A 27,500-nucleotide genomic window follows, 5' to 3' on the forward strand; every position below is an offset into this window, starting at 1 on the left:
TAGAAAAAAATAAGTTATTTTACAGTGTTTTAAAGTTCCTAAAGCTAACTATGCTTTGCAATTAAAAAGAAATTAAAGTAATTTAATCTGTTCCTTTAGCTACTGTTCAAAACCTAAATTAGTAGGAAACCTTGTAGGTTACTGAACTGTTGTTGGTAAGAGTGAATTGCAGGATTTTATTTGATAACTCTATTAAGGTGGAGTATTTGCAGTTTTACTAAGTTCATCTGTCCACCAGATGAGAAGTAGCATGGTATCATTTCAAGACAAGACCCCTATAGAATACAACAGTCAGGAAAAGAAATTACTTTTTGAACCCCCTCCCCATTTCCATATGTGGATGAATATTTAGGATTTTCACTATGGAGCATATGTTGAGATTTTAGTATGTTTTTCTACTCTTGCTTTTCTACATTTGTTAGGTTTTCTGTTTCCTTTTCAATACTACAGTATATGTCCTTGTGCTTGTATAGTTCAGTCTTTTCATCTGGGGTTGCTCCTTAATGGGCAGTATTAGTAAACTCGAGCAACAATTTTTCCTTTTATATTTTAATACAGACCTGCTTGAATTTTTTGAAATTTTTTAAAGGTTCAAGCTGCCTTTTTAGTTATTTGTTATCCAAGGGAATAGGTTGTAAGTAATGGAGTATTTGTTGTTTGTGTGCTTTCTGAAGTTTTAGATCTCTCGAATGCTTCTGTTGAATTTGCTTGCTTTTATCTTCGAAAATGGTATATAGTTCTTCATATTTTTAAAGCTTTTAATTATTCTCGGGAACAAGTGTCACGGGTTAGATGTTTCCCCCTTGGGAAAAGGGGTACTGTACTGTAGGCTGTGTTTTGTGCTATGATATAGCCATACTCCTAGATTTTTCTTTCAAGAGATCTTGTTGCAACTGTTACAACATTCAACTTGGCTTTTACTGTGTAGCGAAGTTATTGTATTTAAGAGATATCTACGTAGCTTAGCAACTGGGTTTATATTTTTCTAGAGGTGGTAATGGCGTGTATAGCAAATTTTTGCCTTGGTTTATGTTGAAATTGCATTCCTAGAAGGTTGCTTGCTAGACCAGATGGTTTTGACTCAAAATAATGTAGCTAGTAGAACAAATTGTCGGGTGGGGAAATGTCCAGTAACACTATTTGTAGGCCCAGAGTTCAAGCCACTGGAAGACTTCACAGGTTTCGTTAACCTACTATGCCTTACTGTCCTTTTGAGCTTGGTGATAGGGTGTTTTTTGTGGAGTAGGAATAGTGTTTTAGGAGATGTTCTAAATTGTGGTTCTGTGAGAGGAACTATACTAGACCAGACTATCGAAGTAAAGTTAATAAAGATTTTTTTAAGGCTCGGCACACACCGGTTAAGGGAGAATTTTAAGTGTTAATTAGTCTTTGGCTCCTCAGTAAACTGGCAGCCTAGTCTTCTTAGGATTTCCCCTTGAACTAAAAACCAGTTTCATTAGCACTTTCACTTGGAACATAATTTCCCAAAGAGGAACAGTGGGGCCGTGTACTAGTCACAACAATTATTGGAAATTCAGTGCTATCTATGTGCCGGAATGATAAGAAATCTAGCAAAGGAAAGAACTTGAAACTCTATATAAACTTTTTAAATCTGGAAGGGAGGAGTGCAAAGAAACCCTGGTGCTCCTTGCTCTTAACTGCTAGTACAGTAATGAATGACTTAGCGAGGGTCATTTGAGACTTTTTGAAAACAAAATTCTCGGGGTAAATGTTTATAAAGTTTCTAGAGAAGCAATATGAACATCGGGAGAGGTTTTTAGAAATAACTGATTTTATTATTTAAATTCTAGTTTTTGAGGCACCAAAGGTCTACCTTCTGAAGTATCAGTGGCCAATACTTGTTTCCTAGCTTGGATGGGAGTCTGAGACATTTAGTAGTGCAATGACTCGTCTTATTGTTCTATTGCTCCTGAGTGAAATTGAGGACCTAGTAGTTATACAAACCCAGTTAGAAAAATTATTTATACCAAATTTTGCATTACTAAAATATGCTAATGTATCTATAGTAAAGCTTTTAAAATAAGGTTGAAAAAAGTTTTAAGTGATAGAAAAGCCAGAGCCTGGAATAGTATGGTGGAAAATCTAAATTTGTATGAATTGGAGATATGAGCTAGGATTTTAAAGTATTAATAAGCGAAACGTACCACAATCTGTAAAAAAAAAATTTAAATAAGAACTCATGACTTTGGCAAGGTTAAGGGAGACTTCCTCTTGAAGTAAATTATAATTAAATGCTCAGGGTCTAAGGTGCAGAACTATTAGTTTCTTGCTTGTTCCCTGCATTCATTGATGTGTTTGGTATTTACATTTTTATGTCGACTGTATTTGCATACTTGGACTGTACAGTGCTAGCCTTCTTTCAGAATCATTTGGCAGTAATAAATAAATAAAAAAAAAAACCTTGATTGCTGACCTCAAAATGTGGCATTCAAGTGCCAGGCCCTTTTTGGCACAGTTTTACTTGACCTCATCAGAGCATATAAATAAACTTCATCATGGCTCGAGTGAATTAACTTTCATTAATATGTATTCTATACATTTTCATATGCATGATTTAGAGAAACTGGGAATAACTGTAATAATGTAAATTGTCCGTTGGCACTCAATGGGTAGTTTAACAGAATTTTCAATATGTGGTCTGGGAGTTGAGTGTTATTTAGTTAGAAAACTATTTGACGTGGGTCAGAAGGATTTTTAAGTTTTTAAATTGTGGTGCAGTACTTTGATTAGTTTTCCCCAGTAGTTCTGGAAGAGTTTCAGATGGTGATAAGATTTTTTTTTTCTTTTATGCCATTTATGAACTTGCAAATTTTTTTTTGCAGATTTCTTGGCTATTTATCATGAAGTGCCATACTAAATAGTGATGTCTCAATTCTAACCTGAAAGGAACTCTTTCCAAGAGAGTAATATATTTCTCTCTCTCTCTCTCTCTCTCTCTCTCTCTCTCTCTCTCTCTCTCTCTCTCTCTCTCTCTCTCTCTCTCTCTCATATATATCGAGAACCCAGTTATTGTTCTTGATGTGTCCTGGTTTACTTTGACTATTTTAGTGTAGTTGTTACTCTTTTCTTTAGCTCAAAATATTTTTCTTGATTCTCTCTAGGGGACCTTGAAACCTCCTATTAAGCTTTGAATGAAAGTGAAATTTCAACTTTGAGTGGTGCCACCATTTGACCTTCAGATTAACCAGGCTCATAATGTTGAGGCTGCCGGCAGTAAATAATCTCGGAAGTTCTGTTGTCCCAGCAGCTGTCAAATAATTGGAATGGGTTAACTTAATTTTTCCAATTTTTCCCACCAAGGCGACTTATACACTATGGTTATTAGAGTAGACCCTTTTTGACCAACTTAAAATAGCTCCTCTTACTACATTAGTGACAATGTTCCTATTGTATGATTTTGACAATTTCCTTAATTTTATTTACTTAACAATTACTTCCCCTTCATTACTTAGTGTTTGTATGTATTATTGGATATTAAATAACTTTGAGTAACCCCGAGAGGGCTAGTATAGCTAAATGGTACTGTTTAAGGTTAATTTTCTTTTGAAGTTTAAGAGCCTGTCCATCGTAAAGTCACAAAGTCACAATACTGTAGTACCAAAATGTTTAGTAAAACGTGTGCTGCAAGGGAGGAGATTAATTGGGTGGAGTGATGAACTGTATGTTACAGTAATATGGTTCATCGTGTGATGGCTGATGATAGTTTTTCGCATGGATGATAAAAATTTAGGTAGAAGCATATTTCACTTTAATGTGAACCTTCTGATGAGAATATAAATTTGAAAATTGAAAGTCTCCTGTAGCCAGAAGGAATTTGAATAGTAGGCTCTAAATGTACAGTACCAATGGAAATTGATGGTAAAGGAAAATTTTAGAAAATCTATTTTGGTCCTTGTCCCATTACTTGGGTTAAATCTTCACTGTTAAGTCAGTAATCTTTTAAATTGTTGAATAGAATAATATTATGGATAGGATTTTTGGAAAATAAAAGGAATCTACAGAGTTCGGTGTTTAACCATCTGCAAGCCAGGTGGAAAAAGTTACCTTGTCAAGCCAGGTGAATTAAGTTACCTTGTCAATCCTGGTTTATGAGTCTTTTGTTTACAGTACCACTTTCTCCTCTCCCGGTTAGAAATTAACCTTGAAGAGAATGTCACTTGGATGGAATAGTTTTGATGTCTTCAAATTCATGAACAATATCTGTTTTTTAGTAATTTTGATCTTTGAATCGCTGTAATAGGCATTGTTACAATGAAAGGGGTGGGATATTGTGTGCATTTTTACTGAAAAATTATAGATAAATTGTAGAAGTTTGTCGAACGATTTCTATGCCATTGAAATGGCAAGGGACCAGACTATTTGCTTTGAATAGTATCTAGGCCCTAATGGTGTGTGAAGGGGTTTGTTGGTTTGGGAATGCCTTCAATATTTTCTCCTTTTAAGGCAATATTGTTGTAGTTAGATAAAATGGGAGGTTAGCTACTAACATTTAATTTTGTGTACAAAAGTATTTAAAGATTGTTGGAGATCTAGTCCCATTTAAAAAAAAAAAAAATGGGGAGGGGATATTTTTGTTTTTTTGTTTTTCCAATGGGCTGGCCAATTTTGACTGTCTTGTATGTAAAGGTAAATGTTGGTTTACTCGCTTGTTATTGTTCGAAATCTGTTACGTTACTTCCTTTGAATTGTCCTGTGCTAGTCATTTTATACTAAAAGTATCTCTAGAATAAATTATGTAACTAGAAATTGATTGCTTGATTTAGCATGTAACTGCTAAAATAATCACTTATTTTAGAGGTTAGCAAATAAATTTCATTAATGCACCTTTGCATTGTAATGCTTATGAAAAAATTGTAATCTGGACATAATACAAATCTTAGTTTCGTCAAAAAAGAGATTTATATATTTAGGAAAACCAGCCATTCAAAGTTGGTTATTAAAGTAATGATTTCTTTGGCTCAGTTTCTTATGTAGTGAACTTGGGCTTAATTTTTCTTATCAGGTTCCGTTGTGGTTTAGTGCTGAGTAGCTGTCTATAGTTTGGCTTACCATCTTGTTTGTTTGTTTGTTTACATTATTTTGACCTTTCATTCATTTTCTTGTTTACAGTTGCATCTTTCTCTTGAATTCAAGAACATTTTCATTTATCAAACAAATTTATAAGGAAGTATTCTTGGGTAAAGGGATCAACACATATTTGCCCCTTTCCTTGGGAAGGGCATTTAAATTTTGTGAAAATAATGGCTTCTAGGCTATGTTATAAGTAATTTTTGTAATACTGTAAAGCTAAAAGTATATAAAGTTTTACTTTTTCTATTTCATTCTAATATGCTAGAACATTGCCTAATAATACTAAGATTGGACTGTTAACAAGTTTGAAAGATGGTTTAGGTGAGCAGCATGGCTTGCCTGTATGAGCCTCCTTGTGTTTACAGTTTTCTTGTCTTGATACAAACTTTCTATCTTTCTAGGTTATCCGATGCAAGAAAGGTAAATCTGGAATGCACTGTATGAAGACCCTGCAAGCAATATTAATAGCGGTCTTTGAAGAACCCATTCAACATCCCCAAGTAGCTTCTGTTGTTGAAGCATTAGGGGATTATTTAATCTCCATGACCTATTGAGGTAAGTTATTGATTGGTGTTCAGAGTTCAATTGGGGTTGTGTCCAAACCCTGAATATCATGTTTCAGTTGAGTAGTTTAGTATTGGGGAAAGATATTTTTGAGTAGATTTTGTGGTTGATTAATAGGTGGTAATTATTAGGATATTTTATAGATAATATGCCACAAAAGATATATATGTAGTGCTGTATAGTTTCAACTTTTAACTATTAATTGAAGGTCATTTTAGTGTTATGCAAGAGTAACAAATACGGAAGGCTATATATGGTGTACTTTTTCCATCGGGATTACTTTACGCTTTAATCTACAGACGTGTGAACTTCATGAAGTATGTATATCAGATTGAATTACATTATTATTATGGTTTGAGGAATTACTGACCAGTTAAATTTTCTGTCTGATGAAATAAAGAAATTTAGGTTGTGTATTGAATGCTTTCTAGTACTTAATGTGTAAATGGTACAATCTCATCCTAATTAATTTTTGTAGGTTAGTCTTTTCAATAGGTTAGCCATCCAACCCTATAATAATGTGGTATTAGAATTTAAATTTGTAGAATAGATTGTAGACTTTTTTACTTTATCCCTGGCCACTGATAGATTTGAAAAATGGAAATTAGAGTAGAATAAGCTATGCACCATAGAATTAGTATTAGATCACATGAATTGGTAATGTGTTCTTGAATACAATTTCAAGTACTGTATGTAGTTGTTGTTTGTGTACAGTAGTTCCAACCATTTTGTAAGAAAAAGTAAGCTTTTTTTTTTCCTCAACTTGTTAAATATGCATCTGTCTTACAAATTGCATAAAGTAATATTTACTTCTTTAACTTTTTCAGTGATGGAGCTCCTGAATATCACCGTTTTTCATTCATTGGAATTTCATCGCAGTGGGGTTGGTGACTTGTGATAAAAAACCAGTGTTGACCAGTGGAGTTATGACTGTGACATATAACTACAGTATGAACAAATCTGATGAGAGAAATATTGAAAGGAAAATATATTATAATAAAAGTGGAATAAGCCCTTGGTTTGGATAATACTGTACAGACACCAGTTTTGACGTGGCTTCTGCCTGTCACTCAGGTGTTGACGTATTTCAGACTTTTGGCAAGGGTTTTTAAAGCAAGTGAATAACCTATACTTTAATGTTTAAACTTTTGTATGATAAATTTTTCCATAATTTTATTATTGTAGCTTGTTGAATTAACTTGCACTCTTTGTAAGTGATTTATTACAGCTGATGGTTTGTTGCAGTTACAGTATTTGTGAAAGTGGCTAGCTGTGTATATCTGCGAGCATTTAGTGGTAGGGAGGGTATTGGTCATATATTCATTCATCACTTATATGTGATCCTTCTTTTTATGTCTTGAACTTACTTACTCTTGGCAAGTCTCATATTTTCATACACCACTAAACTACCACCTCCTTAACCACATGTTTTTAGACCCTTAGTCCTTCTTTCTTGTTTTTTTTTTTAACTTTGCCAGTTCCTCCCGCACTCCCAACATCCGTGTGAGTGTCTAGTCTCTGCTAGCCACTGATCCCAGTGTTTTTATTTTTTTTTTTTCTAATTTGTTCCTCAGCCTCTGTGTTTCCCATTACCCACCAGCTGTAAGGAAATAAGAATGGAAATGCATTCCTATCAACTATTGTATTATCCAACAAACTACCCTGGTAGGTCAGTCAAAGCCTGCTTGGAGCCTACGGAATAATAATCATTAGAGCATTTTCTAATTTCTTCTACTGTGCAAGTATTGCTCAGTTTTAAGTTCTGTTGATGCCAATCTATTTCATTATTTTTGGGAGGATTTTGAATTTAAATTGATAAAAAAAAGTTTTGGGGGGAGGGATTCCTGTCAGGTCACTGAGATCTGCGGTTTTGAACCTAAGATATTGTTTATGATGAAATAGTCATTTTGAGGTCTTTGGTTCAGAATTGCTTTTAACATTTTTTAACATTAGGATCCAGTGTAGTGATGGTTGTCTCAACCTATGCTGCATTTTTCAGAGGCACAAAATTGGCCCATCTGTGCCCCAAGCTTGGTGTTCTGCTGCTGCTGCATCGGCAAAGTTCTTGTCGTTGCAGCTCAGTATTGTACAGCTTCCATTGCCCCCCAATAAACACTACTTAATAAAAAAAATTACTATGTTTTACTTTCCTATTTATATTAGATGTGTTCACAGATGTAAGGTAAATATTAAAGGTAAACACATTTTGACGAATTTATTTTACTTTTAATTACATAAAATGTCCGTTTTCTCAGGTTAACTTCGTCGAATGAGTGCCAATGGTATGTAAAATACGATATGATGGTTTTAAGTGTGGAAAAGAAACTTTGGATTGCCAAGATGTTACTGTTTACCAGCAAGAAAATCTTTACATCAAAATATAGCTGATCTGTGAGCAAGTGTCATTAATCATGTAAGTTGAAGTTTAGAAAGTTTTTAATGGTGACTGATTGACCTGAATATACGAAAGGGATTTTAGGATTCCGTAGTGTGTTGTTTTGGAAGTTAACTCAATAATTATTAGTGTAAATGTAGGGTCTTAGTTTTAGTTTTTCTTGTAGCTTGAGAGCAATACACATGAAAAAACATGGGATATTCAATCTTGAATGTCAAAAGCTGTTAAAACCAACTTGAAGATATTGTACTAATCTAGTAGTAATGGTAGGAGATAGTCCATAGAAAAAAGTAAACCTGGACACTAAGTTTGTCATGCAAGTTTCTTGCTGTAGGACAAAAAGTAAAAGGTAACTGGAATTGACAAATTTTTTAGGAAAGGTTGAACCCCATAAAGAATTAAAGGAAAGTTCAATGAACTCTTAGAGTAAGGTAGGAAAGCATGTGCTTTGGAGAACAGGTCCAAAGGATTCATGCCTTAGGTTAAACAGTGGAAGGTAACTGGTAAATTGCAAGTGTCAGATTAGTTATATTGGTGGGAACCCTGTCTAAAATATAGAAAATGCACTGAAATCTATATATAGAGAGTAAGATTAACAAGTATGCATTTTGAAGAGCTGTAGAGGTCTAAAAGGATGTTGAAGGTCAAATAGTGGATGGTAAATGTAGAGGTGATGTTAGTTGTTTAAGTGTGAAGCCTGTCAAAAAAGTGGAGAAAATACAATGAATGACAATTTCAGAATAAAGTTGGGTAGTTACACCCTTTGGAGAGGCACGTCAAAAAGTTTAATATTGAAGGTAAAAGAAGTGGAAAAGTCAAATTTATTATGTAGGTGTGAAGTCTGTTAAATAATGCCGATTAAAGACAATGAATGCTAGTTTTTTTTTTTTTTAATAAGGTTAGAAATTATGCTCATAGGAAGTGTACAGAGCGGGTAAAAAAGATTATTGAATCCATTACATAACCGGTTAATGGCGTGTCAGTGCGGTGAATGTTCGTTGGGACCGTCATAAACTTTGTCAAATAAATTTTATTTATCTTGGTCTGAAGTAGGGGTATAAAGCTATTTTTAATATTAAATATCAGTGATTTAATGTTAACCTTGACAGGAGTGAAGCCAGTTTGGAAGCGAATGCAGTCTTAAGGTAAGCTAAGGATATTGCAGTCTAAAGGAGGTTGATAAAGCTGCGTAACCCTCCCCCCTCCGGTAAGTAGGTAATGATATGGCTCCTAGGGTACAGTATGGGGAATAGGGGACATTTGGTTAGCTGGTGTTCTTGTTTGCTTCCTTTTTTAAAGCAGTATTCAGTCAACTTTTGAAATTTAACACCTTTTCTGTCCCAACAAACAGCAAAAGCTCCAAACTAATTCTATATATGTAAACCCTATCAAAGAATGCTGAGAAAGTACATTGAATGCTAGTTTTAGTGTGATTTTGGAAATTGTGCACTCTGGAGGGCAGCTAGAGACCAGTTCGTAAAGGTCAAATAGTATATGAAAGCTGGTAAATGATTAGTAGACAAATTAATTGTACAAGTGTGAAGCCTGTCTAAGAATTTAGAGAACGTACAATTAACGCTCGGTTTTTAGTAAGGTTTGAAAATCTGCTTTGCCGGCTAGAAAGTAGGTATAAAGGAAAATTTTGGGGTCGGTAGATTACTGATAAATTAGTTGTGGATGTGAAGCCAGTCAAAGAATGTCATGAATGTATGAGTGGTCTCTCTCTCTCTCTCTCTCTCTCTCTCTCTCTCTCTCTCTCTCTCTCTCTCTCTCTCTCTCTCTCTCTCTCTCTCTCCAGAATATGTGCACTTCAGAGTACAGAACGGAACTAGTGGTGGAAATTACTTGGCAAACAGTTGACAAATTAGTGAAGTAAGTCTGATTAAGTACAACGAATGTTATTTTTTTTATAAGGTTGCAGAACGCACATGAAACAATAGTGTTAAGAGAATTAGTTTGGAAATTGTGCCTCTTTGAAAAGCTAGATTGCTGGCCAAAAGCCTTGGGGTGATTTATTTAAAAATTAACGTTAGTGTAACAACGGCGATAAATGTTTTAATGAATACTCGAAAGTTAAAGATTTGTAATGCAGTATAAATTCGTGTTGAAAAAAATTATGGGAAAATTTAGTCTACGTAAGATGATGGTGAAAGGAAAATTTTATTTTATTTTGGAAATTGGCGTGTGAGAATTCACGATAGTTACTCAACTTCCCTTCCGTGAGTACATCAGAGTTTACGGATGATAAACTTCGTGGTAAAATAGAAGGCTCTTAAGAACCGAAGGGAATACTTACATTGATACTGAATTTTCTAAATTTCACTTGAGACTTTTATGTAAAATAGTCTCTATAATTAGTACTGTATAACTAAAGTCACTAGTTTCAAATGATTTTTTCATTGTCACATTTCATATACATTATAACTTTTCAAGACTTGAGTTTAGCATTTTTATTAAAAAGTCACTTCCTATATAGTGATTTCCTTCGAGTCGTGGATTGTAGATTAAATATATAAAAAAAACTAATTTTAGAGTTTTAAGGGTAGAAGAAAAGATCAAATTACATTTAATTTTTATTAGTTAAGAGATTTACAGATTAATAAAAATGACTGATGAATGGTATAAATAAAATACGGAAGCCCAACATGATATACTTTGATCCGACAAATAAGATTTTTGCGGAAGATCATCGGAATATTTTTGAATTGACTACTATAAATTTAAGTACAGTATTACCGTTAGAAAACGGATAATCGTACAGCGGCTACGTAGATCAAAGTACATATGTGGGATCAAACTAAGCACCAACCGTAATTAAACATTTACATTCCAATATTATGTACATTTAATGTTTCTGGAATGCACAATTAAAAGTTATATTTCCAACTATCTAACGGACATTATATACATAACTGAACAAATTTACAAACTTATCTGTAGTCTTTATAAACTGTTTTGATCTAAAGCAAGTTCGTTTGAACTATTTTGACCTTAATAATTCATTAATACCATTTTTTTTTTATTCTTAGTGCCATTATATACATAGCTATACCAATTATATATTTAAAAAAAACTCCCTAGCAGTAAAACTTATTAGCGTAAATACTCTTAGACTGAACGAATTACTTTTATTATTCAAAGTTTGATAAAAAACCAAACCCTGCATTTGAAGTTACCCTTATACAAAAATAGTATGTGATGTGCTTCGAGTTATACTGTATGCTCTAGCTGGATGTAGGAAAATTAATAAAACTTGCCACTGTATAGAAAAAAACAACCATACAGTTTACAAAGCTATAAAAATATGGTTACAAGCTATCAAAGTAAAGTTTTCGATTGGCCCTGAAATATAGCAGCAATGCGGAATCCTTTTTAGCCTGCTATAATTCTTGGCAGTAGAATCAGCATTTTAAGCTACTCTTGTCTCGCCGCTCTATTCACTAAGTCTACACTTCACAGAAGCTGCTGTGCACGCTGGTAGACAAGTGATAGCCATGGCTTTGCCTCTGATTATTTCGTTCTAGGCAACATTTATTTGGCAAATCAATAAAACAGCATAAATTTTAACTATTGATAATAAGATACTCTTAAGTACGTTTAAAAAAAAACATCCCTGGATACCTTGACATTTTTAATAATACCTATCTGCTAAGCAGTGATTAAAAAAAGTATAGAACCCCTGGAAGGAAATATTTCTAACATCTTAATTAGTAATGCCATACAATGTGAAATCGATTCTTCTCTTGTTTTTGGGGTTGACACCATCTACCTGTTGGGATGACTTGATTTCTTTATATTTTGTTGTCGAACGAATATTGTTTTCTGCGCCAGAATCCTCTGAAAAAGTTGAAGCGGAACTTGGATCCTTCGCCATTTTCTGAAAAAGAGAAACTAGAATTAATACAAGTTATTTCTATGTTAAATTTAGTAGTTGTTGTATAGATATTAAACTTACTGGCATAGGTCTATGAAATATCAGTTAAAGTAAGGCAACTTTGTTACAAAATTTTAATGGCATAGATACAAGGGTTACAATGATAATTTTTAACTTCATAATGCATATGTAGGGTATTTAAACCTTTAACGGAGTAAGCCACCAGAACTGGGCAGTAGGCCACAAATTTCATAAAATTAATCGAAAAAAGACAAGTGACCAACTTGGGAAAAAATATTTTCTAAACCAAGATTTAGATTTAATTCTGCACAAGTCATTAGTTAGGGGTTTAATAGCTATATGTCTTTCCAAACCAAGAAATAGTTAATGTTTAGTTTAAACAGTAAAGTTAAAAATTTAAGAATACTGTTGTTATACTTCTTACAGCGAATATTTTCTTTAAGACTATCTTCTTACGTGAGGCTCATAAAATCATTATTACACTAATAAAAACTAAATGTACAGGCAAAATCACATCCCAATCAACTGGTCGTTTGGCATTTAAAACTTACTTTCATATATTTTACACCCACGCGAAGCTGCAGTTCTAAATTCTTCAATAACAATGGCAAACTATCATTTCTCATGCAGTAGCTTAGATATTGGTTGGTATCCAACATGAATGAATGATGTGAGGAACTAGTATTTGATATCCGTGACATCTAAATAGAGTGATGTAAGTGATTTAGAAATGGTGTGGGCTGGCTGGGGAAGATGTACTGTGGCGGGGGGGAGAGAGGGAGAAGTGCATCGGTATGGCAGTCAAGTAGGTTAAGCAGAAATATCCAGCCTCGTGTCTTTCCTGCGCGCTTCTGTGCATGCAAGGAACATTTCCGTTTGCAACAGAGCTACAAAATTGAAAACGTAGCAACTCTCTCTCTCTCTCTCTCTCTCTCTCTCTCTCTCTCTCTCTCTCTCTCTCTCTCTCGTGTGTTTTGTTCTTTGGATAATTTTAAATAGAGAAGAGCATCATATGATGCAAAGTGTCCTTGAATATGAGAATGTTACATAATGTACTTGTCCTTAGCATTCGTGAAGGAATTCTTGCATTTGAACGACCCCGTCTGAGAGAGAGACTTGCTCATGGTACAAGATTTGCCATGTGACAAGTGTAAAAAGAAATTCTGTTTCCTGATATTTTAATTAATTTTACAAAGATAACATGCAAAATTTAAACTTATATTTACAGAAAAACCCAGCAGCTGTGAAATGATTTCACCCTTGTTAAATAATATTTTGGCACTGTAACTGGTGGTATCTATCTGAACTACAGCACCTTGCCTAACACCTGTCTACTGATACCTCGATAGACTTGTTCATTTTGTTCTCTGGATCCTAAGTAGCATAGTTGTACCTATCCTTCAATCCCCTGTCGCCCTACGTAGTCCCTATCAAATAAATACTGGTCTCTAAGTGACACGTGTCCCTAAATACCCTGATTCCTAAAGGAAACATCTACTTTTTCGGAACCTACACATCACCTGACCTAGAATCCATTGGTACCATTGATCACTGAATTCATTGACATCCCAATTGCTGTATTGCAATGTCGCAGCAATTAGATGAGTGCCAAAGGTGCACTAGTTGGATGGATGTGGTAGATTGCAGTGTTCTAGGAATTGAAAGGCAGTAAGGGCTATGTTGCAGCAATGGACTAATGTTGCAACAATGACTGACGAGGGAGTGCAATGTTGCACAATGAGACTGGTGAGGATTGCAATGTTGCAACAGACTGTGGCGAGGGATTGCAATGTTGCGTTACTGACTGAGGTGAGGGATTGAATATAACATTTTGCCGCTACTGAATAGAGGTGAAGGATTGCAACGTTGTAGTGATTGGATGACAGTTAAATAGCGAAGTTGTAGCAATCGAAATGCATTGAGGGATTGCAATGTTGCAGCAATGAGATGCTATTGAGGAATGTTGCAGTGACTGGATTGATTGGATGGCAGTGTTGGAATGCAATGTCGCAGCAATTGAATGGATAATGGTACTGGATTGTGCCACGTGGAAGTAAGGTAATTGCAATGTCGGAGCGACTGGACAACACATGGATTGAAATGCTGCAGTAATTGGACAGCAGTAGGGGATTGCAAGTTTGCAGCAATTGAACTGCTGCACAGACTAGCAATATCCCATTAACTGGTCGGCAGCGAGCGATTGTAATGTTGCTATGATTAGATGGCAAAGAATTGTAATGTTGCATCAAATGGAGAGGGATTGTGACATTGCAGTGAGGAAATTTCAATATTGCAGTAATTGCACCGAAGTGAGTTGTAACAATTGATGTGATAAATTACAATGTCGAATTGCGATATTTTGCAACAATTGGACACCAATGAGGAATTAGTGGAAAAAATTTGACTGGAAAATTGCAATGTTGCAACAATTGAATTTGAACGAGAAATATCAATGCTGCAACAATTGGACTAGAAGGAATTGCAATGCTGCAACAATTGTACTGGAAGAAGGAATTGCAATGTTGCAACGATTATAGATGAGCAAATAATTGCAATGTTACAATTATTAGATTGGAGCAAGGAATTAATTTGACAAGCATATAATTGCAAAGTTGCAATGATTGGACCGGAGCAGGGAATTGCAATGATTGGAGCGAGGAATTGCAATGTTGCAATGCTTGGATTGGAGAAGGAATTGCAATTTTGCAAAACTATGACGAGAAAAAATGCAATATTGCAATGATCGAACTGGAGTTAAGTTAAAATGATTGGACTGGAGAAAGAAATTGAAATATGGCAACAATTGGACTGGAGTGAGGCATTGCAATGTTGCCACAATTGGACTGGAGTGAGGCATTGCAATGTTGCCACAATTGGACTAGTGAGGCATTGCAATGTTGCCACAATTGGCATGGAGCGAGGAATTGCTATGTTGCCACAATTGGCATGGAGCGAGGAATTGCTATGTTGCAACAACTGGACTGGAGTGAGGAATTGCAATGTTGCAACAATTGGACTGGAGGGAGGCATTGCAATATTACCACAATTGGCCTGGAGCAAGGAATTGCAATGTTGCAAGAATTGGACTTGAGTGAGTAATTGCAATGTTGCAACAACTGGACTGAAGTGAGGAATTACAATTTTGCAACAATTGGACTGGAGTGAGGAATTGCAATGTAGCAACAGACTGGAGTGAGGCATTGCAATGTTGCAACAATTGGACTGGAGTGAGGCATTACAATGTTGCAACAACTGGACTAGAGCAATGAATTGCAATGTTGCAACAACTGGACTGGATCGTGGAATTGCAATGTTGCAACAATTGGACTGGAGTGAGGAATTGCAATAGTAGTAGGTTGGCCAAGGCACCAGCCGCCCGTTGAAATACTACCGCCAGAGAGTTATGGGGTCCTTTGACTGGCCAGACAGTACTACGTTGGATCCTTCTCTTTGGTTACGGTTCTTTCTCTTTGCCTACACATACGCCGAATAGTCTGGCCTATTCTTAACAGATTCTCCTCTGTCCTCACACACCTGACAACACTGAGGTTACTAAACAATTCTTCTTCGCTCAAGGGGTTAACTACTGCACTGTATTTGTTCTGTGGCTACTTTCCTCTTAGTAAGGGTAGAAGAGACTCTTTAGCTATGGTAAGCAGCTCTTCTAGGAGAAGGACACTCCAAAATCAAACCATTGTTCTCTAGTCTTGGGTAGTGCCATAGCCTCTGTACCATGGTCTTCCACTGTCTTGGGTTAGAGTTCTCTTGCTTGAGGGTACAATCAGGCACACTATTCTATTTAATTTCTCTTCCTCTTGTTTTGTTTAAGTTTTCATAGTTTATATAGGAAATATTTATTTTAATGTTACTCTTCTTAAAATATTTTATTTTTCCTTCTTTCCTTTCCTTACTGGGCTATTTTCCCTGTTGGGGCCCCTGGGCTTATAGCATTTTGCTTTTCCAGCTAGGGTTGTAGCTTAGCAAATAATAATAATAATAATAATAATAATAATTGGACTGGAGTGCGGCATTGCAATGTTGCAACAATTGGACAGGAGTGATGCATTGCAATGTTGCAACAATTGGACAGGAGTGATGCATTGGAATGTTGCCGCAATTGGCATGGAGCGAGGAATTGCAATGTTGCAACAACTGGACTGGAGTGAGGAATTGCAATGTTGCAACAATTGGACAGGAGTGATGCATTGGAATGTTGCTGCAATTGGCATGGAGCGAGGAATTGTAATGTTGCAACAACTGGACTGGAGTGAGGAATTGCAATGTTGCAACAATTGGACTGGAGTGAGGAATTGGAATGTTGCAACAATTGGACAGGAGTGATGCATTGCAATGTTGCCACAATTGGACTGGAGGGAGGCATTGCAATGTTGCCACAATTGGACTGGAGCGAGGCATTGCTGTTGCCACAATTGGACTGGAACAATGAATTGCAATGTTGCCACAATTGGACTGGAGCGAGGCATTGCAACGTTGCAACAGTTGGACTGGAGCAAGGAATTGCAGTGTTGCAACAACTAGACTCGCGTGAGGAATTGCAATGTTGCAACAACTGGACTGGAGTGAGGAATTGCAATGTTGCAACAATTGGACAGGAGTGATGCATTGCAATGTTACCACAATTGGACTGGAGGGAGGCATTGCAATGTTGCCACAATTGGACTGGAACAATGAATTGCAATGTTGCCACAATTGGACTGGAACAATGAATTGCAATGTTGCCACAATTGGACTGGAGCGAGGCATTGCAACGTTGCAACAGTTGGACTGGAGCAAGGAATTGCAGTGTTGCAACAACTAGACTCGAGTGAGGAATTGCAATGTTGCAACAATTGGATTGGAGTGAGGTGTGGAATTGCAATGTTGCAACAATTGGACTGGAGTGAGGAATTTGCAAAGTTGCAACAATCTGACGAGTGAGGCATTGCAATATTGCCACAATTGGCCTGGAGCGAGGAATTGCAATGTTGCAACAACTGGACTGGAGCGTGGAATTGCAATGTTGCAACAATTGTACTGGAGTGAGGAATTGCAATGTTGCAACAATTGGACTGGAGTGAGGCATTGCAATGTTGCAACAACTGGACTAGAGCAATGAAATGCAATGTTGCAACAATTGGACTGGAGCGAGGCATTGCAATGTTGCCACAATTGGACTGGAGTGAGGCATTGCAATGTTGCAACAACTGGACTAGAGCAATGAAATGCAATGTTGCAACAATTGGACTGGAGCGAGGCATTGCAATGTTGCCGCAATTGGCCTGGAGTGAGGAATTGCAATGTTGCAACAACTGGACTAGAGCAATGAAATGCAATGTTGCAACAACTGGACGAGCGAGGAATTGCAATGTTGCAACCATTGGACTGGAGTGAGGAATTGCAATGTTGCAACAATTGGACTGGAGTTGCATTGCAATGTTGCAACAATTGGACTGGAGTGAAGCATTGCAATGTTGCCACAATTGGACTGGAGTGAGGCATTGCAATGTTGCCACAATTGGACTGGAGCGAGGCATTGCAATGTTGCCACAATTGCAATTCCTCACTCGAGTCCAGTTGTTGCAACATTGCAATTCCTTACTCCAGGCAAATTGTGGCGACATTGCAATGCCTCGCTCCAGTCCAATTGTGGCAACATTGCAATGCCTCACTCCAGTCCAATTGTGGCAACATTGCAATACCTTGCTCCAGTCCAATTATTGCAACATTGCAATGCCTCACTCCAGTCCAATTGTTGCAACATTGCAATTCCTCGCTCTAGTCCCATTGCTGCAACATTGAAATTCCTCACTCCAGTCCAATTGTTGCAACATTGCAATTCACACCTCACTCCAGTCAAATTGTTGCAACATTGCAATTCCTCACTAGAGTCCAGTTATTGCAAAATTGCAATTCCTTGCTCCAGACCAATTGCGGCAACATTGCAATTCCTTGCTCCAGTCCAATTGTTGCAACATTGCAGTGCCTCACTCCAGTCCAGTTGCTGCAACATTGCAATGCTGCACTCCAGTCCAGTTGTTGCAACATTGCAATGCCTCACTCCAGTCCAGTTGTTGCAACATTGCAATGCCTCGCTCCAGTCCAATTGCGGCAACATTGCAATGCCTCGCTCCCGTCCAATTGCGGCAACATTGCAATGCCTCGCTCCAGTCCAATTGCGGCAACACTGCAATGCCTCGCTCCAGTCCAATTGCGGCAACACTGCAATGCCTCGCTCCAGTCTAATTGTTGCAACATTGCAATTCCTCGCTCCAGGCCAATTGTGGCAACATTGCAATGCATCACTCCGGGCCAATTGTGGCAACATTGCAATACCTCACTCCAGTCCAATTGTTGCAACATTGCAATTCCTCACTCCAGTCCAATTGTGGCAACATTGCAATACCTCACTCCAGTCCAATTGTGGCAACATTGCAATACCTTGCTCCAGTCCAATTGTGGCAACACTGCAATGCCTCGCTCCAGTCCAGTTGTTGCAACATTGCAATTCCCCGCTCCAGTCCAGTTGTTGCAACATTGCAATTCCCCGCTCCAGTCCAGTTGTTGCAACATTGCAATTCCTCGCTCCAGCCCAATTGTGGCAACATTGCAATTCCTCACTCCAGGCCAATTGTGGCAACATTGCAATGCCTCACTCCAGTCCAATTGTGGCAACATTGCAATGCATCGCTCTATTCCGATTGTTGCAACATTGCAATGCCTCGCTCCAGTCCAATTGTGGCAACATTGCAATGCCTCGCTCCAGTCCCATTGTTGCAACATTGCAATGCCTCGCTCCAGTCTGATTCTTGCAACATTGCAATTCCTCACTCCAGTCCAATTCTTGCAACATTGCAATTCCTTGCTCCAGTCTAATTCTTGCAACATTGCAATTCCTCGCTCCAGGCCAATTGGCGTGAGGCATTACATCACACCAGGCCAATTGTGGCAACATTGCAATTCCTCACTCCAGTCCAATTGTTGCAATATTGCAATTACTCAATCCAGTCCAATTGTTGCAACATGGCAATTCCTCTCTAGTCCAGTTGTTGCAACATTGAAATTCCTTGCTCCATTCCAATTGTTGCAACATTTACATTCCTCACTCCAGTCCAATTGTTGCAACATTGCAATTCCTTGCTACAGTTGAATAGTTGCAATATTGCAATTCCTCGCTCCAGACCAATTATTGTAATATTTGAAATATATAATTGCTGCAATATTAATTCATCTGTCTAATTGCTGCAACATTGCAATTCATTGTTCCAGTCTAATTGTTGCAACATTGCAATTCATGGGCTACAGTCCAATTGCTTCAACATTGGAATTCCTCACTCCAGTCCAATTATTGCAATCCTTTGTTACTGTCCAATTGTTGAAACATTCCAATTCCTCAGTTTTCCAACTGCTGCAACATTGCAATTCCTCACTCCCGTCCAATTGTTGAAACGTTGCAATTTCTCGCTGCAGTCAAATTTTTGCAACATTATAATTCTTCACGCCCAATTGTCACAATATGGTATTTCCTCACTGCTTTCCTATTGTTGCAACATTGTAATTCCTCACTGCGGTCTAATTGTTGCAACACTAATTCCTTACTGGTCCTATTATTGCAACATTGTAATTCCTCACTCCAGTCCAATTGTTGCAACATTGCAATTCCTCACTGCAGTCTAATTGTTGCAACATTAATTCCTTTGCAGTGTAATTGTTGCAACATTGCACTTCCTCACTGTAGTCTAATTGTTGCAATCTTGCAATTCCTGACTGTAGTTCTATTGTTGCAGCTTTGTAATTCCTCACTACATTCTAATTGTTGCAACATTGCAATTCCTCGTTCCAGTCCAATTGTTGCAACATTTAAATTCTCACTGCGGTCCATTTGTTACATTATTTTCTCACTCCATTCCAATCGTTGCAACATGGCAATTCCTCACTGCAGTCCAATTGTTTGAACATTGCAATTCCTCACTGCAGTCCAATTGTTTGAACATTGCAATTCCTCTCTGCAGTCCAATTGTTTAAACATTGCAATTCCTCTCTGCAGTCTATTTTTCCTTGCATGCACAGACGCGAATAGTTAAGACACGTGGCTAGACATTTCTGCGTAAACTATTTGACTGCCATGCCGATTCATCCCCCCCCCCCCCTTTACGACTAAACGTCTCCCTCCCCAACACCCACATCCACGATACGAAGTCTCACTATTTCCAAATCACTTTAATTAGTCTATTCAGATGTCGCCGAGTATTAGCAATTTCTCCTCAAATCTTCTTATTCCTAAGTACAGTAGCACCTATCCCAAAATTATTTTCTCTCAGTAACGTCAGTTCCTAAATCCATTTGCCCGTAAGTAGCGTCTGTTCCTATATCCCTTTGCCATGAGTAGTTATCCCTATCTCGATTAATAATAATAATAATAATAATAATAATAATAATAATAATAATAATAATAATAATATTATTATTATTATTATTACTTGCTAAGCTACAACCCTAGTTGGAAAAGTAGGATGCTATAAGCCCAGGGGCCCCACCATGGAAAATAGCCACTAAATAGCCCAGTGAGAAAAGGAAACGAAGGAAAAAATATTTTAAGAACAATAACATTAAAATAAATATTTTCTATATATACTACAAAACTTAACAATTTGCAAGCAACAACTGTTCCTAAATCCTTTTACCCTTCATCTTCAGGCACCCTGATTGACAACTGTCCAATATCCTCTGACATCATAACAGACTCAATCAAGTAGTTTATTACTACTAGCTTGAGGGACTGAATGTCCTCCCTGGCTCTAACGCTAGATCATTGGAAATTTGGTTCTTGATTAAATTCATTCGCCAGTAAAAAAAAAGTTAGTTCATATTTGCATGACAAATTTTCCTTGCATTGTTTCTACGTAATTTAACCTCCTAACCTTAGTTACTTGAAAGAAAATTACTGTTAATGAAAGATGTATCATAATTACACTAAATATTACGATTACTAAAAACCAAACTAGAGCAAATGTTTTAGTTGACAGTTGCTCTTGAAATAACTCTGCTTCCGATTAATAAATGACATATCATATTCAATTCAGGATAAAGCCAAGAGTGGCTATTGTTGGCAGACGCGAAATGGTTCAAGTTGGAGAAGTACCAAAGAGACCTGTAAAATTTGGCACTAATTACAGTTTTCATTTTGCAATGTCTTCCAACTATTAAAAATGAATGTATTGTATAATAAGCGGTAATTAATTTTATTATTCTCAAACTGTCCCCAAGTCTGCACTCTTTTAGCAGTAGCATTAAGTGAAGATAGATCCGATAGTAAAATTATATTCAGTAGTTAGCGAGTTTATTCACTATTACACGTTAAACGGGAGGTGGTTTAGCATCAAGTCAACGTCCCTTGCTTTATATATATATATATAAAAAAGAAAACCAATGACGAAATTTGAAGTCATCAATAGATCTCTTGTACAAGTTATTTGATCCGTTGTTAAACTTAGCACAACCTAATCAGTCACCACTGTATGATGTTAGGTCGCCTCATGCATGATTTCAAAATCCCCAGTTACCAAGAACAGACCTTTACGAGATTACAAAACCATAAGCAGGAGGAAGAATAATTGAACAAGAACAGTCTTGTCCGATGGACACTTCCGTGCTCCGAAATACAAACATACTCTAGAGGAAAAAAATTAAATAAAAATACAACTCCGGTCTTTGTCTGCTGCCTGCCACACAGCTTCCCCTGCCCACCCCTTCTCTCTCTCTCTCTCTCTCTCTCTCTCTCTCTCTCTCTCTCTCTCTCTCTCTCTCTCTCTCTCTCTCTCTCTCTCATTTGCAGCTTAAGGATTCGAGTCTGTACGATTACGAAGGAATAGTGCTGGCCCTACCAACTGTCCTATTTCAAGTCTCGTCACACTTGCGTGTAATATATGACTTGGCTTGTAGTTATTCGAGCTAATTAGACGCTTCAACAAGAGACAAATAAATAACAACATAACGAGAGAGAAAAAATATTGTTCTGCAAGTATATAACAGAAACATTACAACAATGAAATCCTGTTTGCACTGTTAAAAACTTTACTGTTATTGTATGATCGTATTACTGACGTATTTAACACCACTGCCAGCCGGAACTCGTTTTAGTCATAACGTGCCACCCTGGTGCCAGACTCTCTCTCTCTCTCTCTCTCTCTCTCTCTCTCTCTCTCTCTCTCTCTCTCTCTCTCTCTCTCTCTGGCACGCCAGTCACCTTGTCTGTAAGCCAGAGGATCTCCCAATTTGCGAAATCTATTTTGCGAAAGGTTGCTATTTTTTCACGAAGTTCCCTTAGAAAGGTGATGAAGCAAGCGCAAATACTACAGGCAAAGGGGATAGTTAACATTGTGATATTTGGGTTGTATTTGAGAGTATAGAAGACTAATAAAAGGTCTAATACTTTCAAGTACCAAATTCAACCGATTTAAGAATGTCAAGTGATCAACCATACTCCCTATCTCCAGGTCATTCACCCCAACCCAATTCTTTTTTACAACTTTGTATGAGAGTAACAAAAGTGATATTAAATAAAGGACTATACATCAGGAAAAAATCGCCATTCGATATCTACAGCGGTAAAACATAAAAGTAGCCGATGATACGAAAACTAATGTAGTAGATTATATAAACTAAAAATTGGCTTCAAATATACTCTTGTTTCCGGAGTTAACTAAGGGTAAAGCTATTCAGAATGAAGGTTTTTATCGTGCATCACATCAGATACTCGCGAATGTAACTTTTTAATAATAATTGTTTTGTCAATTTATTAATGATGACAGCACTGAATCACTTCCCCAGCCTCCATGAAGGGAAATGTGTCCCACTTTCAGTCACACATACATTTATTTGAATGTGATATTGCTTTAAAAATTGGGAAAGCTGTCGAAAATATGAAAGATATGGAAATAAAACATGAACCACTGAATTGGGGTCTGCGTTAATTATATGAAAGGGAAGATGATTAACAACGAATGGAAAAAAAACATATCTTCGGTAACCTAACGAGCAAGTCCTCGTTGTTTTGATTTTGTTAAACTAGTTTTGAGTGTCAGTAGAGCCATCTATTTACTGATCACAAAGCTTTTCGTGCTTTTTTTTTTTTTTTTTTTTTTTTTTTTGCATTTATTTCAACTCTCCTTGGTATTTTAGTTAGACTGCAAGGTTTTTGTTAATGTACAGTATTGTTGTTGGCAACTTACAAGACAGTGTTAGTAGCAAAAACTTAGAAAGTAAGTTTGGTGATGTGACTTTTTAATCTTTTTGGAACTTTGTCAGTTTGGCGATGTGAATCGTTAATCTATTCGGAACATATTTAGTTTAGTGATGTAACTTTTAAAATGTTTGGAACTTTGCCAGTTTCGTGAAGTGACTTTTTAATCAGTTTGGAACTGTGTCAGTTTTGTTTAGTGACTTTAAAATCTGTTTGGAACTTTGACTGTCAGTTTCGTTAAGTGACTTGTTAATCAATTTGGAACTTTGTCAGTTTTGTGAAGACTATTTAATCAGTTTGGAACTTTGTCAATTTCGTGAAGCGACTTTGTAATCTGCTTGGAACTTGACTATTTGATCACTTTGGAAATTTGTCAGTTTCGTGAAGCGACTTTTTTAATAAGTTTGGAACTTGTCAGTATAGGGGCGAGACTTTTCAATCTGTTCGGAACTGTGTCCGTTTGGTAAGGACATTTCTAATATTTTGAACTTTGTCAGTTTAACGATGTCTCTAATTTTAGTTTAGTGACTTGATGTTTGAAACCTTTTTTCAGTTTAGTGATGGTAATTTTTAAAAACCAGTTTGGAACTTAGTTTAGCGATGAGGTTTTAGTCCGTTTGGTTGGTATTTTGTGGACTATATTCTATGTGTTTTATAATAGGTTAAATTTTATTCTGCATAACCCAACCCAGCCCAGTCCAGCCCCTGGTATGGCGCCAACCCAGCACAACCAGCCCCTGGTATGGTGAGAACAGAACCCAACCCAGCCCAACCAGGCCTGGTATGGTGAGAACGGAGCCCAACCCAGCCCAACCAGCCCCTGGTATGGTGAGAACAGAGCCCAACCCAGCCCAACCAGCCCCTGGTATGGTGAGAACAGAGCCCAACCAGCCCCTGGTATGGTGAGAACAGAGCCCAACCCAGCCCAACCAGCCCCTGGTATGGTGAGAACAGAGCCTAACCCAGCCCAACCAGCCCCTGGTATGGTGAGAACAGAGCCTAACCCAGCCCAACCAGCCCCTGGTATGGTGAGAACAAATTAGTGCGGCAGACCCATGTGTCAATCGTAGCCCTACATATTCGCTGTAGGCCTATAGACAAGAAATTAATATCCATCTGACTAAGATAACCGTTGGTCAAGGCTGCGAGGCTGTGCAAATCTAATTGATCAGAATTTCCAGTTTGGGGCTCAAGAGGTGATTGTTCCGTCTACTGCATGTCATGAACTACAATCGGCACCTGACAAGAATTGTTTCCAATATAACATTGAATGTCCCGTAAATATACTAATTAAAATTGACTTTTGTGTTTTTTATTAGTTACCCCACCCTGGTAACATACGGATTTTTTACTTGCATGATTGAAGTGTAACTTTAATAAGAGCCTATTTTAAGTTATTTCTAAACATTACAATTTTACAAACTCGTAAATATATTACGTAATGACAATATACCCTACGTGTGCTAGAAACTGAAAAAAATAATAAAATTTAACGAAGATAACACATTGGTGTTAATATTATTTGACGACCGTCAAAAAACATCAGTGAATAGTAAAAAATATATAATGATGGGGGTACGAACAATCACGAAGTTTTTTATGTAGTTATTTCCATTACAGTTCTTAATAGGATTTTGAAAACGCGCCGAAAATTAAAGGTGATGGAACCTAACAAATTATAAGTAGCAGCCGAACGAAAACTGGTGGGGTAATGGAAAAAGAGGATATGATTATGCCGTAAACAACCTTAGTATAGAGCGCTCCCACAGTTCTTCCTGTAGTGTAGGAGAAAAGTTTAGTCAGTGCACCTCATGCCGAGTACACAGTAAGCAAGTCTTTAAGGGTCTTTACAGTGTTCCTTCGGCACGTAGCTACCCTTGCTTTACGTCTTCTGCTTTATCTACATTCTCCCCCCCCCCCCGTTCTTATTTCCAATCTTGCTATACAACATTTCTATAAAAATTACTTCGAGTAACTACAAAATTTCCAACACCACCCACCCGTTGCGCTTGGGTGCTGACTGGTCTCGCAGGTCCCAGCGACAGGTTAACACACAAAAGCCCTGATAGAAAAATGGGTTTTGGGGTTTTACTTGTGACCTTAATTTGGAGTGACATTTAATATTGAAAGCAGAATTTAGACATACAAATTCCTTCAGATGAGTCTCCCTAAAACTTTGAAGGGGGAATACATGACAAATTTTTGAACAGTCTGATATTCGTTAGAACGTGCACCAATCTCTCTCTCTCTCTCTCTCTCTCTCTCTCTCTCTCTCTCTCTCTCTCTCTCTCTCTCTCTCTCTCTCGAAATCTATAGAGCAGCTAAGCCTCTTGTGATCTCACTAGTGAGAAATAGGATCTTTCACTTCCTTTTTACCTTCTGTAGATCACGATGATTCTACAGAGGATACAGGGTCTCTTCGACACACCTTTCTAAAGCCAAAATCAGACTTGTTAACAAAACGTGTGGCCAAGTATAGCGAACAAGACTCGCATAACATTAACATTATCCCTTAGAAAATTACTATCAGCTCATCTTTCGTGGTGCTATATCGGTATTTCTACTTTTCAGCGTTCCACTTTAATGGTTTACCAATAATTGCCAATATTTCGTAACTTGTGCTTCATGGAATCACTAAAAATTTAATGACCCCATCCCAAGGCCGTCCCATTTGAACCAAATTTCATAAAAATTTTGTTGCCTGAACCCTGGCCACTAGGAGAGAGTACGCATTTATACCCAAAACTATTGCAAACTGGTTTATTATGGAAATAATTAGAAATGTGAGCTATCGGTCTACAATCTGTTACCATAACCAAAAACACTTTGGAGGCACGAAACGGCAATCCTCCGAAAAGCACATTTCCTATCAATAATGAACACTGCAAACTTTTTTCCTCAACGTCGATATGTGATAAACTAAGCTACGTGGGGTATATTTTTTTTAAAAGCAGTTGAAAATGTTAGGAAATCAATGTAGTTTCTGAAATGAACTAACACACCATGTAAGAGTGGCGATGAAAAAGATAATTCATGCCAAAACGGAGTTTTAATTTCAGGGGACCGAAAAGCAGCTTCAGTTAAACATGAATGACGAGAACCTTGTTTCTTATTACTCAGCTTACTTAAGAACACATCAGCCAACAGGGTTGCATTTTCCTTAGACAAGCGATTGGCAGAACCATCGGATTTTAAGCAGAGGAGGAACTTGGTCTATAACAAAGATTTAAGTTTTGAGGGTATTGAAGTTCCGGGGTTTTAACAGAAATGGCAACATCTCTTCAGTAAGTATAGTTATTCCAAGTCAAATCTGATCGTTACTCTTACGATAATGCTAATCCCTAGTTTTTCCAAATACGTGCGTCTACAATCATCATTGAACCATGATTTGTCCATCAATCGGGATGCGCCTATCAATATTAACAAGATTTTAATTCAAAAGAACAACTTAACCATAGAAATAAAGATACATATTTTCATAAAGAGACTTCTATAAGTTAGCAGACCTTACGGTGGAACATACTGACCAAATGCTATAATTCGAATCTTATCCTACACACACTTATTCTTGTTCTATAGTCGTCTCTTGTTGATGTACAACAAACGATTGATGTGAAGAAATTAAAGTTCTATGCTTGGAGCCAGTGAGCCCGTTTAGCCCGCCTAGGAACAACTTAGTTAAGAGCCCCAGTTGTATTACATACTGTAGTTTAAGGTTTAAACTTCACAGGTTGGACAGCGCGATGGAAGAAACAAGCGGAAACGCAGGTCAAATTGGAGTGAAAGCACCTCTATTCTCCCTAATTGTATTAAGCCATTCAAAGAAGAGCTTTATTAGCGGGAACGCAGGTCAAGTTGGAGTGAAAACCGCCTTTGCTCCATAATTGTATCAAGCTCATTCATAGAAGAGCATTATTACAATCTGGTTGAACTAGATTTTCTAAAAAATAAATAACTAGGAACATCACATGCGCTTTAAAGATCCTTTATTAATGCTTATAGTTAAATACAGAACATGCACATCAAACGAGATATTCCCATTATAAGCCTTTCGAACGAAACCTAATATTTAAACAGTCTCTTGTGCTATCAAGTATTGTATAGTCCAGTAATTTGGCAGTCATGATTAGACTTTCCACTTCAAGATTTTTTTTAAGGGGGGGGGGGGGAGGAATCGAGTAGGAGAAAGATAAAAAATGACAGCCTTCCGTGATGGAATTCCACCTCAAATTGGATAGGGTGCGAATGTTGACGAAAACAAAGTAACTTGTTCGCATAATAGAAAAATGCAGTTGTGTATAACTGGATGCAATTAT

General features: G+C 37.2%; 1 protein-coding gene and 1 long non-coding RNA gene across 2 annotated transcripts in view; one reads left to right on the forward strand and one right to left on the reverse strand.

The window, feature by feature from the left end:
- Positions 1–10,616: 10,616 nt before the first annotated feature.
- Positions 10,617–27,500, reverse strand: part of LOC137651491 (serine-rich adhesin for platelets-like) — a gene marked incomplete at its 5' end in the record, with an annotated part of 396,053 nt that continues 379,169 nt past the window's right edge. The window contains one exon of the mRNA XM_068384716.1: positions 10,617–11,927. Coding sequence (XP_068240817.1) covers positions 11,842–11,927 — 86 coding nt within the window. The remainder of the gene's footprint in view (positions 11,928–27,500) is intronic.
- On the forward strand, positions 23,174–24,484 carry LOC137651924 (uncharacterized). Its single transcript, XR_011046134.1, has 2 exons — positions 23,174–23,203; positions 23,877–24,484. It is a non-coding gene; the product is annotated as an uncharacterized lncRNA (long non-coding RNA).

Source organism: Palaemon carinicauda, chromosome 13 (assembly GCF_036898095.1).
Source record: "Palaemon carinicauda isolate YSFRI2023 chromosome 13, ASM3689809v2, whole genome shotgun sequence".
NCBI lineage: Eukaryota > Metazoa > Arthropoda > Malacostraca > Decapoda > Palaemonidae > Palaemon > Palaemon carinicauda.